A 13,548-nucleotide genomic window follows, 5' to 3' on the forward strand; every position below is an offset into this window, starting at 1 on the left:
GGTCACGGTGTTTGAATGTGTTCACCAGACGGCGATTCTCCATGACCATTTGTTGCATGCTTGGCTGAGCAGCACGGCGAATGCCCTGGGGTAATCCCCCTTTTGCTCTGGTACGGCGCTGTTGAGGCATGACTCAAATCTGTTTGTTTTTTAAAAAAACAAAGAACAACCTAAATGTAGTCGCGACTGTGTCAGCGGGTGCTGAGTTCTCTTAGTTGTATACTTTAGATATTTGTGCTTAAAATGGGCACAAACAGAATCAAGCTGATGTGATGAGTTCGCTGGATATGAAGCTGCAGTAGAAGCTGTCCGACGTGTTCACTGGATATGAAGCTCTAGTAGATGCTGTCTCTCTCGGTGTGACTGACTGACAGTCTGTGCTGCTATTTATCTGTTTTCACATCAAAGGCACAAGATGTGACTTCATAACACCTTTCATTCATCTTGGGATCAAAGCCATAAGATCTAAGCCAAATCAAGCCACGCCCATGATGTGACTTCATAACACTTTTCATTCATCTTGAGATCAAAGCAATAAGATCTAAGCCAAATCCAGCCACGCCCATGATGTGACTTCAAAATACCTTTCATTCATCTTGAAATCAAAGCCATAAGGTCTAAGCCAAATCCAACCATGCCCATTAATCGCACACTCAACTAAGCCACGCCCCCAATAACATCAAAGCCGATTTAAGCCACGCCCCCCCCCCCCCAATCCAAGAAACACTCCCGGCCTCTTTTTCAGCCTCTTTGCATACAGAATTGTGTGAATGCTGGATGAATTAATACAATTACACTCAAACAAATCCACTGAGGAGTCGTATCAGAAATATGTTTGAATAATTTGACCACATTGAGTTTCTCTTTGTCAAATGGAAGATTGACATAAGAGAGGCATCGCTGACTAACTATCTATCAATCTGTAATAAAAAACACTGTTTTAAGTCAGACATTCAGTCGCTCATCTTCTGAACTGCTTTGGGTTCTGTACACCACCGTTGCCTTATTCTTAAGGTACGCCTTAAGAATAAGGCGTACCTTATTCTGTGGACTCACCTGGACCTGCACAGCGTCGTCACTGGCCTCCTGCTCCGAGGAGAAGCTCTCGTACTCTTCCTCCGAGTAGTTATCTGAGGGGATCACAAGGCCCACGGCCAGCTTCATGCATATTTCAGCAACACTTTTCAAAACGTGACCTACTGCCAGGGTCTAAATATAAATCGAGGGGTTAATGGGAAGCGAAGCGCACCGGAGCATTTGGTCTTCTGTCCCCCCTGCAGAGACGCGTCCTCGTGGTCGATGGGCTGACTGGACAGGGAGAAGATCCAGATCTCAGCCACTTTGCCCAGCATGTCTTTCTGGTTGCTGCAGAGAGGAAGAACCTGGCCTCCCTCCGTCGGGTGCTGCATCACCTGAGACGAGACGAGAGTACATGAGACAGACAGGGCCTTTATTATTATATATATATATATATATAATATAATCCTGGTGTATTCTGGCTCAATCTGGGTTTTTTTTAATAATCTCTCAGTGCTGTTACGGCTTCAGCTGAGCTTTACCAACAGGATATATATTATAATATAGATATAGAATATACATATTTGTAGGCAACTTAAATGTCAAACAGTGGATCTGCGTAGGCTGGTTTGAAAAGAATTCAATTAAAAATTGTGGGATTTTTACTACAAAAAATGTTTTTGTTTTTTTTTTGCTATGAAAATCAAGTATAAAACAAAAAAACAATAAATATATTTTTATTAAAAAATACATTTAAAAATGAATTTAATTAAAATAGCATTAAAATTTAAAGTTGAGATTTTTGAGTTTATTTAATATTTGTGTTTGACAATTATTAATCTAATCTAATCTAATATAGTCTAGTCTAGTCTAGTATAGTGTAATATAATACAATCTTATAATATAATATAAAATATAGTAGAATCTATTATATTCTATTCTATTATATTCTATTCTATTCTATTATATTATAATTTTAGGGTATTTTACTGTGTTCTGCACCACAAAGTTTTTACTTAAACTCAGCTTTACGTTGAGATTAGAATAATTTTCCACAGCAACTGTTGGTTTTTTTGCTAAAGTAGCGACATTTTCATCACGCGTACGAAAAACCTCAAACTGTGGATTTGTTCTCAGTGCAATAAGTTAAACAGTTGCATTAAAAAAGAAAGAGAATTGAGCCGGGACCTTTAAATATAAGAGAAACGGACTGAAGACGAACTGCAGCGACGCTCGGCTGCTAACTGATGCACTAAAGTCACATCTTTTACTAATTATCTCAAAAAAAACAAACAAACAAATGTGCGTGATTTTAAAGACGTGTCAGAAATCACAGTCTGATTTCCTCCAGCTGAAGGTGGAGATTCTGCACACAGACCGGCTGAAAACTCCAAAACAACAAAGGGGGAAGATAAAAGTGCTGCTGCATTTTAAAAACCAGCAGGAAACAGAGTAATAAGACGTAAATTCATATTAAAGATCCTGGCGTCTTAACGGCACCGCGGAGGGTTTTTTGTTTTTTTTTAAGGTTTAATTGAAAGTAGAAGAGCTTGTGTGGCGTCGTTTTCTTCACACTGTGTGAAATAAACAGGAAGGAGTTATTTTCACACACACACACACACACACACCAACACACACTCCAGAGGCGGTACCTCGGCCATGTCGATGGATCCCACCGCTAGCGTCTTGTAGCCCAGGATGGTCCGGTTCTTGTACCTCTTGCGCCTCTGGAGCAGGATCTGCAGCCGGTTTCCTTCTCGCTTCAGGAAGTGCGGGTACTGAGGGCGCCGGCGGGAAAAACGATGACAAACGAGGCTTAGTCGCAACGTCCAACGGCTCGTTTTCCCGCCGATAAGAGTTCAAAGTGCAGAGATCAAAGGTAATAATGAATTGATTCTATTGGTAAGAATGTCTTCCCGAAGTGTGAACACGGGATGACTTGTTTTTTCTTACTGAAAAGACGACGTCAGATGTTATCTTTGTTGTCTATGTTTTCTTCAATAAAAGCACCAATTTATGACAATTTATCTTCATTGATGGGAATTGTTGCCTTTTTCGTGTTTTAATTCTAATCCTACACTTCCCTTTGAGTGTCAGTATGTAAAAAAAAAAGAAAAAAAAAGTGTCTAAACAGCAGCTTTGCTTCTTTTCTTTACCTGCAGTGAGAAAGTCAGAGCCAGGTCGGTTTCCACGGAGCCACTAGGGGGCAGCACAATCTCATGGGACCTCAGGATCCGCTTGGAGCCCTTTCAAAGTAAAAAAAAGACAAATAGTTTGTGTTTAATTTATTGTGCACAGATCGAATGGAAGTATTCGGCGGCTCAACACAAACAAACACAGAATGCAGGACATATTAAACGCAGCGTTTCAGTGTCGAGCGCAGGATTTATTTTAAACTTCACTGTTTCTGTCAAACTGTTGCTCCTCCATTGTTTAGTTTCCATGTAAATCTTTAGCTGATCAGATGTCACAAAGTTTACAGTGAAAACCTTTGGATGTTTATCTGCACCAGTGGTTCCAAACCTTTTTTTTCCCTTTATTCACCACGAGGCCTTTTGTTTTTTTTTTTAGCTGTTCATAGGTGCTGTATGTTTCCCAAAGTTCAGGTTTTTTTTTTTTTTTTTTTAGCTGTAATAAACATTATTTTCTTTTTTCATTTTTTCTAGTGTTTTTATTTTTTTTCTATATTTTATAAAACATCGCATTTTGTTCTTTTCCACTTTTTCCATTTTTCTTTATTATTCTTCATTTTGTTCTTTATCCTTTTTCTTTATTTCTCTTGTCTTTATTTTTATTTTTAAACCTTCTTGTTTTGTTCTTCTCTTTATTCTTTACCCATTTTTTTCTTTTTAAACTCTTTTGCTCCATTTCCCCCTTTTTTTCCTCATGTTTTTTTCTTTCCACCATTTTTTTTCCTTCCATTTTTCATTTCAACGTTATGGCCGACTTTGCCGTTTTACCTCATTTATCCATTCTTATCCTGCAGATTTTACCATTTTTGAAAATCTGCATGGATGCAAACAAAACAAAATGTAATAAAAACTATATTTATTTCCATTCCACACTCTGAAACCTTCAGGGAGCCGCTACATAAGAGCTGAAGAGTTATTCTTGCAAGAAAAAAATAAAATAAAATTATACATTTTAAGGGGAATTCTTAAACTCTGCAGTTTTGTGACGTAAATGAAATAAATGCTGATTAAGCTATCTTTAAGACACAATTTCTCTTGATGTGGAGCGAACATGCATTTGATATCAGCTCAAAAAAATGAATCAAACAGTATATATTTATTGATAATATTACAAAACGTGGATTGTTACGGTGGAGCTCCACCGTCCGGTGTTTCGGTTTCACTGGTGCCCCTGCTAACTGGTGACTCCCGCCACCAGCCGTCAGCAGCAGCTGATGTTAAAATAAGACACAGGACAGTACGATACTTTAAACTTTAATGGAAGTAAACTGTGTTTGCTCGGACAGCGACACACTTTGGTCGGACTTTTAACGTCGAGACGCTGGACGAAGTCGGTCACCGGTTAACAGGGGAACCAGTCAATCCAAAACACCGCGGCTCGGTTTATTTCTGTGCATCTATCTCTGGAATAAGCGCCATAAGACCTCATGTTTATGCATGGACAACAATAACAACGGAGGATTCCAGAGCCTTTGACCTTCCCAGTATTCTGGATTTAGCGGCGCTTCTCCAATAAAGCGTCCACCTCCTGTTATTCGCGTGTGCGACGTACCTGGATCTTCACGGCGATGACCACGGAGATGAGCTCCTTGTCCAGCTCCCTCGTCACCACGAGCTTCTTCAGCGTCAGGCTGCACAATCTGAGGAGAGGCGACAAGGCGGCGTGTTCAGTCAGACGCACTTTCATTAATTCGCGCCAACAGATGAGTCACCCTCAGCCATGAAAACACGAGTCAGCACAAACGCAGCGGGAGCCTTTTTCGCCGCTCGTATGTTCAGGAGTCCGCTGGTATGATATGATATGAAAATATGAAAATAGACACGCGAGGACTTCTGGACTTTCCCCGAGTAAAAAGCTCCGACAGGTTTCGTTTTTACCGTCATTTGTTTTACCGCCACAGAGGGAAAAGTCACATTCATCGTCAACAGTCGAGACCACGTCTCACACTCAAACACAGAAAGCCCAACGACATCAAAGAGGAAAACTACAGAAAATTCCAAACTAGACGAAGACATGAGCGCCAACAAGACGAGGATCAAATGACGATTAAAAAAATTGAAAACCGACAAAAAACTGACAGAGATACAGGACAGGAAACAACGAGGCGGCGAGAAACGGCAACGCAAAGAAAACAACCAGCAAGTAAATGAACAGTATGTTAAAAAAATAAAATAAAAACCAGCTGCTCTCCTTCCTCCTGAATCTTCGTGACTAAACTAAATGTTTATTTCAAATAAATCACTTTACATAGATGCTCCGCTTTTCTGTCTGATCTGGGATTTTAAAAATGCTGCTTTTTAAATTAACTGGATCAGTTTGTTGTCGTATTTTAATTATTTATTTATTTTTTTAACTGCGCCAACACTTGTGGGGCTCGTTTGCTTCTTGCTCCAGTCGCCTCTCACAACCGTCCCTCCGCCCAGACGGAGGGCGAGGAAACTGCTTGGGATTCGTTAGCGGGACTGGATGTGAGGCGAGGAGCCAAATCCTCTAGTTTTAACCAGCGGAGCAGAATAGAGACGCTGAAGCAGGAGGCAGCCGCCATTGTTAGTGTAGTGTGTGTGTGTGTGTGTGTGTGTGTGTGAGGCTTTAACAAGCCTGTCACGATTCTTCTTTTAAGACACTTCCTCACAAGCTGCAAGTGAAAAAAACTTCTTTTTTTGTCCCCCCCTCTCTAAAAAAAGCAGCTTTGGTTCCTTTGAGCGAATCCCTGAGAAGAGCTGCCCCGTGTGAAGGACGGCCATTTATCAACGCGGCCCTCCTTTTTTTGAAAACGGCTAAATTAACAAACCACGCCGCCGCCGTCCGATGACATCACGGCGAAATCATTCAGGGACGCGACGCCTCATTGAATGTGGCTGTTTAATAACAGTTTATTGTCACAGCAGGTCAAAAAAAGGCCACGAGAGATAAAGGAGAGGTAAAATTGAATAGAAACGTGTAAAGTAAAGCCCGTCCGTTGTAATGTGGCGTGAAGACGGAGGAGTTGACCTTGCCTGTAATCCAACTCCTCCTCCATTCTCCTATTCTGGGCAGGAAATGGAGACGTGAAGTGGCGAACAAATAAAAAAAAAAAAAAAAAACCGCAGCAGCACCGTCGGTCAAGGTTTCTACACCGCTGTGGGACGACGAATGAGATTTCACAGTTTGTTTGGAGAAAATAAATTCTTTACATATTGTCATTTCTAATTGACATTCGATATATTTTTCATATATCAAGTACATGTCCATGTAAATTTAGTATAGTGTCATATGGCTTTGTTTCTCTTTGTTTACCATTAAGAGAATGGTAAACAAGTGCGTGTAAATACATTTTTAGGAATTACTTTTGATGAAAAGCTGCATATAAGTAAAGAATATTGCCATAATGTGTAAAATCAGATCAGTATTAGATCAAAATTAACTCAAATTATTATCTAACCCCCTCATTCTTCCATGTCTGAGTTATGGTGAGGAAATATGGGGAATAATTATAAAACAAATATTGATCCTGTTTTCTTTACTTCAGAAGAAAAAGGCCGTCAGACTCATAAATCAAGCTGATTATTATTTTTGCTCCAACGAATCACCTGGTGGTCAAATCAAAGAAGCTAAAAATACACGATGTTGTCGACCTTCATACACTGGAATGTTTTTTTGTGTTAAATATACTTAATAATCCGTTATTCAATTTTATTTAGAGGGGACTTTAAAAGACAAATGGCCAAAGTGACGCGGACGGGAGCAAATAGAAATATACAATTAATTAACAACACAGAAAATACAATAAAAACAATAAAAATATAACTTAAAACTGTCAAAAATAGACACATTCCTACGTCTGTGTCGTTTATCCTGAACTGATTCGCCACAGAACACGAGGTAAAGTTCGCCCCCTAGTGGTCATTTCATCTTGCGGTTCTGAGCGTCTGCAGCACCGAGCGGCCGGCCGGGATGGAGTGATGAGATTTACACACTTCACACTGCACCTTCCCTCCTCTCTCCCTCCATCCCTCCTTTCTCTCTCCCTCCCTCCTTCCTCCCTCCCTCCCTCCTTCCTCCTCCCTCCCACCTTCCCTCCTCCCTCCCTCCTTCCCTCCCTCCATCCCTCCTTTCTCTCTCCCTCCCTCCTTCCTCCCTCCCTCCCTCCCTCCCTCCTTCCTTCCTCCCTCCCTCCTTCCTCCTCCCTCCCACCTTCCCTCCTCCCTCCCTCCTTCCTCCCTCCTCCATCCTTCCTCCCACCTTCCCTCCTCCCTCCCTCCTTCCTCCCTCCTCCATCCTTCCTCCCACCTTCCCTCCTCCCTCCCTCCTTTCTCCCTCCCTCCCTCCTTCTCTCCCTCCTCCCTCCCTCCCTCCTTCCTCCCTCCCTCCACCCTCCCCCTCCCTCCCTCCTCCCTCCCTCCTCCATCCTCCCTCCACCCTCCTCCCTCCCTCCCTCCTCCATCCTCCCTCCACCCTCCTCCCTCCCTCCTTCCTCCATCCCTCCTTCCTCCCTCCTCCATCCTTCCTCCCACCTTCCCTCCTCCCTCCTCCCTCCCTCCCTCCTTCCTCCACCCTCCCTCCCTCCTTCCTCCCTTCTCTCCCTCCTCCCTCCCTCCTCCCTCCCTCCTTCCTCCCTCCTCCATCCTTCCTCCCACCTTCCCTCCTCCCTCCTGCCTCCCTCCTTCCTCCACCCTCCCTCCCTCCCTCCCTCCCTCCCTCCTCCCCAGCAGAGGCACTTACACAGATGCAGGCGTTGGATCCAGGAATTGTGTATAATTGTATATCAGGTATCAGGAGCGGCGCTCAGACTTCCTCCCGGTGCTTTGAGACGATAAGAGATCTCGACTTCGGGCGGAACGCAAGACTTCACGTGTTCAAACATTAAGACCGTTCTTCTCCGCTGCCTTTTATTTGTACTTTTTGTTTCTAATTGGTTTATTTTGTGCAAATGTGTTCCTGACGGGAGGAGAAGTCTCCGCCTGCAGGGAGCCGGTCGGTGCTGCTTCAAAAAACAAATAACCAAAAATTTTAAAAAATGCAAAAAGAAAGCAGGAATAGAAGCATCCGATCTCATCGTGGCGAGAAAGAACACGTCGTGCTTTCAGTCACTTTCCATCTGATTCTAACGAAAAAAATCCCATTTCTGAATGTGCCGAATAAAACATTGGATCCGGGCCAACACTTGCACATGATCGAGCGTAAAAGTGATAAACAAAGCCAGAACCACTTCTCTGGTTCTGTGAGCCGGACCCTCCAAGAATAAAGTTCTTTCCACCGTCTCTCTTCCCAGGACGACCCACGGTACAACTTTTTCTAACCCTCAGCGTCCAACAATTCAACTCATAAAACGCGATCGCTGAATTTAAACTCCTGAAGGATCCCGCTGCGTTGCGCCGTAACATTTGTCTGTTTTTGCAAAATTAAACTATTAAAAAAAAAAATAATTCCCCTAAACTTTTCGAAAAGCTGAGTTGACTCGACACGCCATCTTGTGGTACGACCTGGTATTGCAACATTAAAAGTTAAATATAACTGGTTGACAAATTGCTTTCGGTTAATATAATTAAAATGATTAGTTTTCCATTGTGAGCTGCTTCTGCTTCTCTTTTTCAACTCGGGTACATTATTGTGCGACTCGGATGCTGCATGAATTTTCATGGTTGCCATGGAGATCCTGTTTTTTTTTTTTTTTTTTTTTTTAACTTCCCCATCTACTGCTATCGGCTCAAACGCACCCAGGGCCGACTTTATTCGCTCATATTGCTGCGTCTCTTCCGTCCACCACAGTCACAACCAGGCCGACGGCTCCGGGGAACCGCGGCGTCCGTCAATCCTCCTTCCCGGCTAATCGCCGTCTATTAAAGCCGTATCACCGACACGTTAAGATAAATTGCCGCCAGAGCTCCGAGGAATATTCTCCATCTATAGAACGGTCCTTACTTTCTAATGAATATGAGTTGAAAGGAAAATAATAAGAAAATAAACCACTTTGGCAGCGAGTCGACGCTGCAGCTGCTCTCCAGTTAAAGCTGACGAGGCAAACCGACGCTGCTGGAAGTGTTTAAATGTCTTTTTAATTCACTCATTAATTAATTAGACGAAGACAGTACACTTTGTCATTTTACCCTTTTTTTTTATTATTAATTTATTAGGCAGCTCGTCGATCAGCGCAAAAAAATATGTAAATGAGCCAAAATGAGCTGAAACCTGCTGATTTTTCCGTGATTCTCTTCATTAACACAACCTGACAACATCCAGATGTGCTCATTTGTTATATTTAATATATATATATACACCACACATACTGCGTCAATACATGTGGTAATTTTTGAATTTATATTGTTATTCAAATACTACAAACTACTGTGGATGTTTCAGCTTCGTATCTTTTGCATTTAACCAACATTTTTTTTTCTAAAATGATCATTTTGGAATGTCTTTCTACTTTCTTTCTCACCTTATACCCACAGAATAATCTATCATTTGTGAAATACTTTTATATTACACAATTTTCACGCGACCTGAATGAACCGATTTAAGCTTAAAACGGTCAGATTGTGAAAATTGAAGTTTCTAAAAGGTTTTCCAGCAGTAATTATCTTCTCCACATCTGGAACGACGCCCCAGAGGTGAGAAAGTGTGTACTCTCTCTCTCTGGAGTGTTCCAGGTTTAAAAAGTGTGTTGCTCTGACCAGCCAATCAGAAATCAAACCCTATATAGTGTCATCGGGGGTTCAGCCAATCACAATCAAGGTAGGCTCCTCCCCCCCCTTTGACTCCTCCCACAATCAGGCAGCTCTGCTCTGGCACATGGCGCCACGAGAGGAAGTACTTCCTACCTCTTCCCATATAAGGGCGTTTGTGGGCGGAGCCAGTCCAGCTCACACAGACACAGCAGATTTTGAATGTAGCTCCTATGATCCAATATTCTAATGGAAGGAAAAGCTAGAAACTTTGAATAGAATGTTTTTGGAGCGACTGAAAGAAAGAGTCACGCAGACAGATGAGTCCGACAGGCGTGTGATGGAATCAAAGAAAAATGTATTTTTTTCCTCTGATACTCATAAATAACATCATATATGAGATGAAGTTTTGATAAGTTGCTCCGACTGTCTTGTCGAGACTCAAACTTTGCTCCACCAAATGAACCGAGGAGGGTCCAACTATTTTTTAATATCAGGCGTTTTTAATATCGAGAGGATCAGCGCTGGAACCCTCCACCGTCTCTCTCTCGTTTGGCGGTTTTCCTCCTTCCTCTTCCTCCTTCCTCCTTCCTCTTCCTCAGACTTGATTTATTTCTCTGAAGCAGAGGACCTCGGTGTGATCATCCAGCGATGCGTTATTGTATCGTTGCCATGGTGACCTACATCCTCCCCATGAATTGTAAACATTCCAGATCAACCGCGCAGTATATTAGAATGCCGGTAACCATGGCAACGCCGCAAAAAAAAACAAAAAACCACCACACTTGTTCACCAGCTGTTTAGCAGAAGATGTTTTATTTGATTAAATTTTTAGATATAATTGAGTTCAAACACGTCAGCCAATCAGGAGGAGTATTTATTTACCTTTTTTTTTTTTTCTCCCCCCCCACACAGCGGTTTGCGTGACGGGAAATCTCCTGTGAAAATCCAGCCTGATCGGGGATAACTTTTGCTCGGATAATTTCATTTCTGTATCGGTGCAATGTGATTGTGATTGACGGAGAGAAAACAGCCTGCCGCCGCCCGGCCGGGTCTCCTGGGCGGCTCGTCCTTCTTTTTTTTTTTTTATTTTGTAATTTTGTTCCCCTCCAGTGCATGTTCACAGAGCCGTGGTGACCTACATTCTCACATCTGATGTGGCTCAGGAAAATCCACATCCTCTCTCTCTCTCTCTCTTTCGTCTTTTCCTTTATGACTCATTCAGGAAAAGGGGGAAAAAAAAAAAGTGTGTCTTCAGAGACTGACGCTCCTCAGCTGCAGAAAATTAAATAGATTTCGAGAGATTCCACAGCGTAGAACGCTGAGGAGAACGTTTCTGCATCAATGATTCACGTGACGACATCAGATCAGTTAAAAACATTTTTTTTTTTTTTAAGTGTTGCGTTTTCCACTGCAGCTGCAGACACACTGACTGGTAGTGAGTCTGCGGGCCACCGGGGGGCGCTGTCGGGTTGTTTTGGTAATGAAACCAGTTTTTACAAATGTTCGGTTTTTCGAGCTTCTTGAAACAATAAATGACTTCGGCAAGAGAGCAAACATGCACTTAAAGCGACGGCGCGACCACAACAACCAGAGTAAACAATAACACAACAACCAGAGTAAACAATAACACAACATCCAGAGTAAACATTAACACAACATCCAGAAGAAACAATAACACAACATCCAGAGTAAACATTAACACAACATCCAGAAGAAACAATAACACAACAACCAGAAGAAACAATAACACAACATCCAGAGTAAACAATAACACGACAACCAGAGGAAACAATAACACAACATCCAGAGTAAACAATAACACAACAACCAGAAGAAACAATAACACAACAACCAGAAGAAACAATAACACAACAACCAGAGTAAACAATAACACAACAACCAGAGGAAACAATAACACAACAACCAGAGGAAACAATAACACAATAACCAGAGTAAATAATAACACAACATTCAGAAGAAACAATAACACAACATCCAGAAGAACCAATAACACAAGATCCAGAAGAAACATTAACACAACATCCAGAAGAAACAATAACACAACATCCAGAACAAACATTAAACACAACAACCAGAAGAAACATTAACACAACACCCAGAAGAAACAATAACACAACATCCAGAAGAAACAATAACCACAACATCCAGAAGAAACAATAACACAACACAGAGGAAACAATAACACAACAACCAGAGGAAACAATAACACAACAACCAGAGGAAACAATAACACAACAACCAGAGGAAACAGTAACACAACAACCAGAGTAAACAATAACACAACAACCAGAGGAAACATTAACACAACAACCAGAGGAAACAATAACACAACATCCAGAAGAAACAATAACACAACAACCAGAGTAAACATTAACACAACAACCAGAGTAAACATTAACACAACAACCAGAGGAAACATTAACACAACAACCAGAGGAAACAATAACACAACAACCAGAGGAAACAATAACACAACATCCAGAAGAAACAATAACACAACAACCAGAGTAAACAATAACACAACATCCAGAAGAAACAATAACACAACATCCAGAAGAAACAATAACACAACATCCAGAAGAAACAATAACACAACATCCAGAGTAAACATTACACAACATCCAGAGTAAACATTAACACAACATCCAGAGTAAACATTAACACGACAACCGGCGGAGCCACTTTTGGTGTGTTTAACCCGAGATAAAAGGACGTTGGTAAACAACACAGTTTGTTTGTTTACAGTGTCGTACGTCAGCTGACAAGCAGGCCGTCTGTTTTTCTTCTGCATTTTTTCTCCCTCAGCCGAGACGATTTAACGAACGAAAAGGGAAATGCCGCGTCGGCACATTTCGTTGAGAAATTCCGTCTTTTTCGCCAAACAATTTGTTTTACTTCAGGGGGAAAACAACAAAAAAAACAACAAAAAGTTTAAAGCGCCAGTAATTGGAAGCACACAGGAAGTCCCTGAAAGGTAAATAATCAAGAGCTGCAACAAAACCACTGTGTCTCTCGGTTACGTCGCGTTGAGCCACAAGTGCAGAGTTCTGACGGTTGCCACGGTTACCATGGTTACCACGGTCGGCAATACGCCTGAAAACATGGCTCCCATTCATAAAGCGATTCTCGTCTCATCTCGCTTGAGAGCAGAAACTTTCCATCCATACGATTTGCTCGTTTTCAGGATTCACATCCAGTTTCTTCAAACCGGCAAAGAAACGACAGCAGTTTGTTTTAATTAGACGACATTCCATCAGGAAAAGTGTTTTTTTTTTTCTATAGAGTTGCTGAAAGTTTCAAGTCATTAGCGACCAGTTTAATTATGACTGAATGAAGCAGGTGTCTGATAAAGAGCTTCTTTAAATAAAACGTCTCTGATGTGACAGGAAATCAACTCTAGAGGTTTTTAACCTCGTCTGACTGCAGGAGCCTCGTTTACGTCCAGCGAGTCAAATCGAAGTAAACACACAGGAAGAGCATCTCCTCCTGGACTGGAGCCTCACTCCTCCTCTTCACTCCTCCTCACTCCTCATTCCTCCCTCACTCCTCCTCCTCACTCCTCACTCCTCCTTCCTCCTCCTTCCTCCTCGTTCCTCCTCCTTCCTCCTCATTCCTCCTCACTCCTCCTCGTTCCTCCTTCTTCCTCCTCACTCCTCCTCCTCACTCCTCA

At 42.0% G+C, this 13,548-nt stretch overlaps 1 protein-coding gene across 5 annotated transcripts in view; it reads right to left on the minus strand.

Annotated features, from left to right (window-relative positions):
- The window catches only part of pacs2 (phosphofurin acidic cluster sorting protein 2), a 52,901-nt gene that overhangs the window by 22,307 nt on the left and 17,046 nt on the right, over positions 1-13,548 (minus strand). For all 5 annotated transcript variants that reach the window (XM_080513027.1, XM_080513029.1, XM_080513026.1 and 2 more), the window contains exons 2-6: positions 4,762-4,849; positions 3,174-3,263; positions 2,670-2,795; positions 1,250-1,412; positions 1,057-1,130 (exon numbers count right to left, since the gene is read on the minus strand). In XM_080513027.1, coding sequence (XP_080369153.1) covers positions 1,057-1,130; positions 1,250-1,412; positions 2,670-2,795; positions 3,174-3,263; positions 4,762-4,849 — 541 coding nt within the window. The remainder of the gene's footprint in view (positions 1-1,056; positions 1,131-1,249; positions 1,413-2,669; positions 2,796-3,173; positions 3,264-4,761; positions 4,850-13,548) is intronic.

Source organism: Blennius ocellaris (genome assembly GCF_963422515.1).
Source record: "Blennius ocellaris genome assembly, chromosome: 17".
Taxonomy (NCBI): Eukaryota; Metazoa; Chordata; class Actinopteri; order Blenniiformes; family Blenniidae; genus Blennius; species Blennius ocellaris.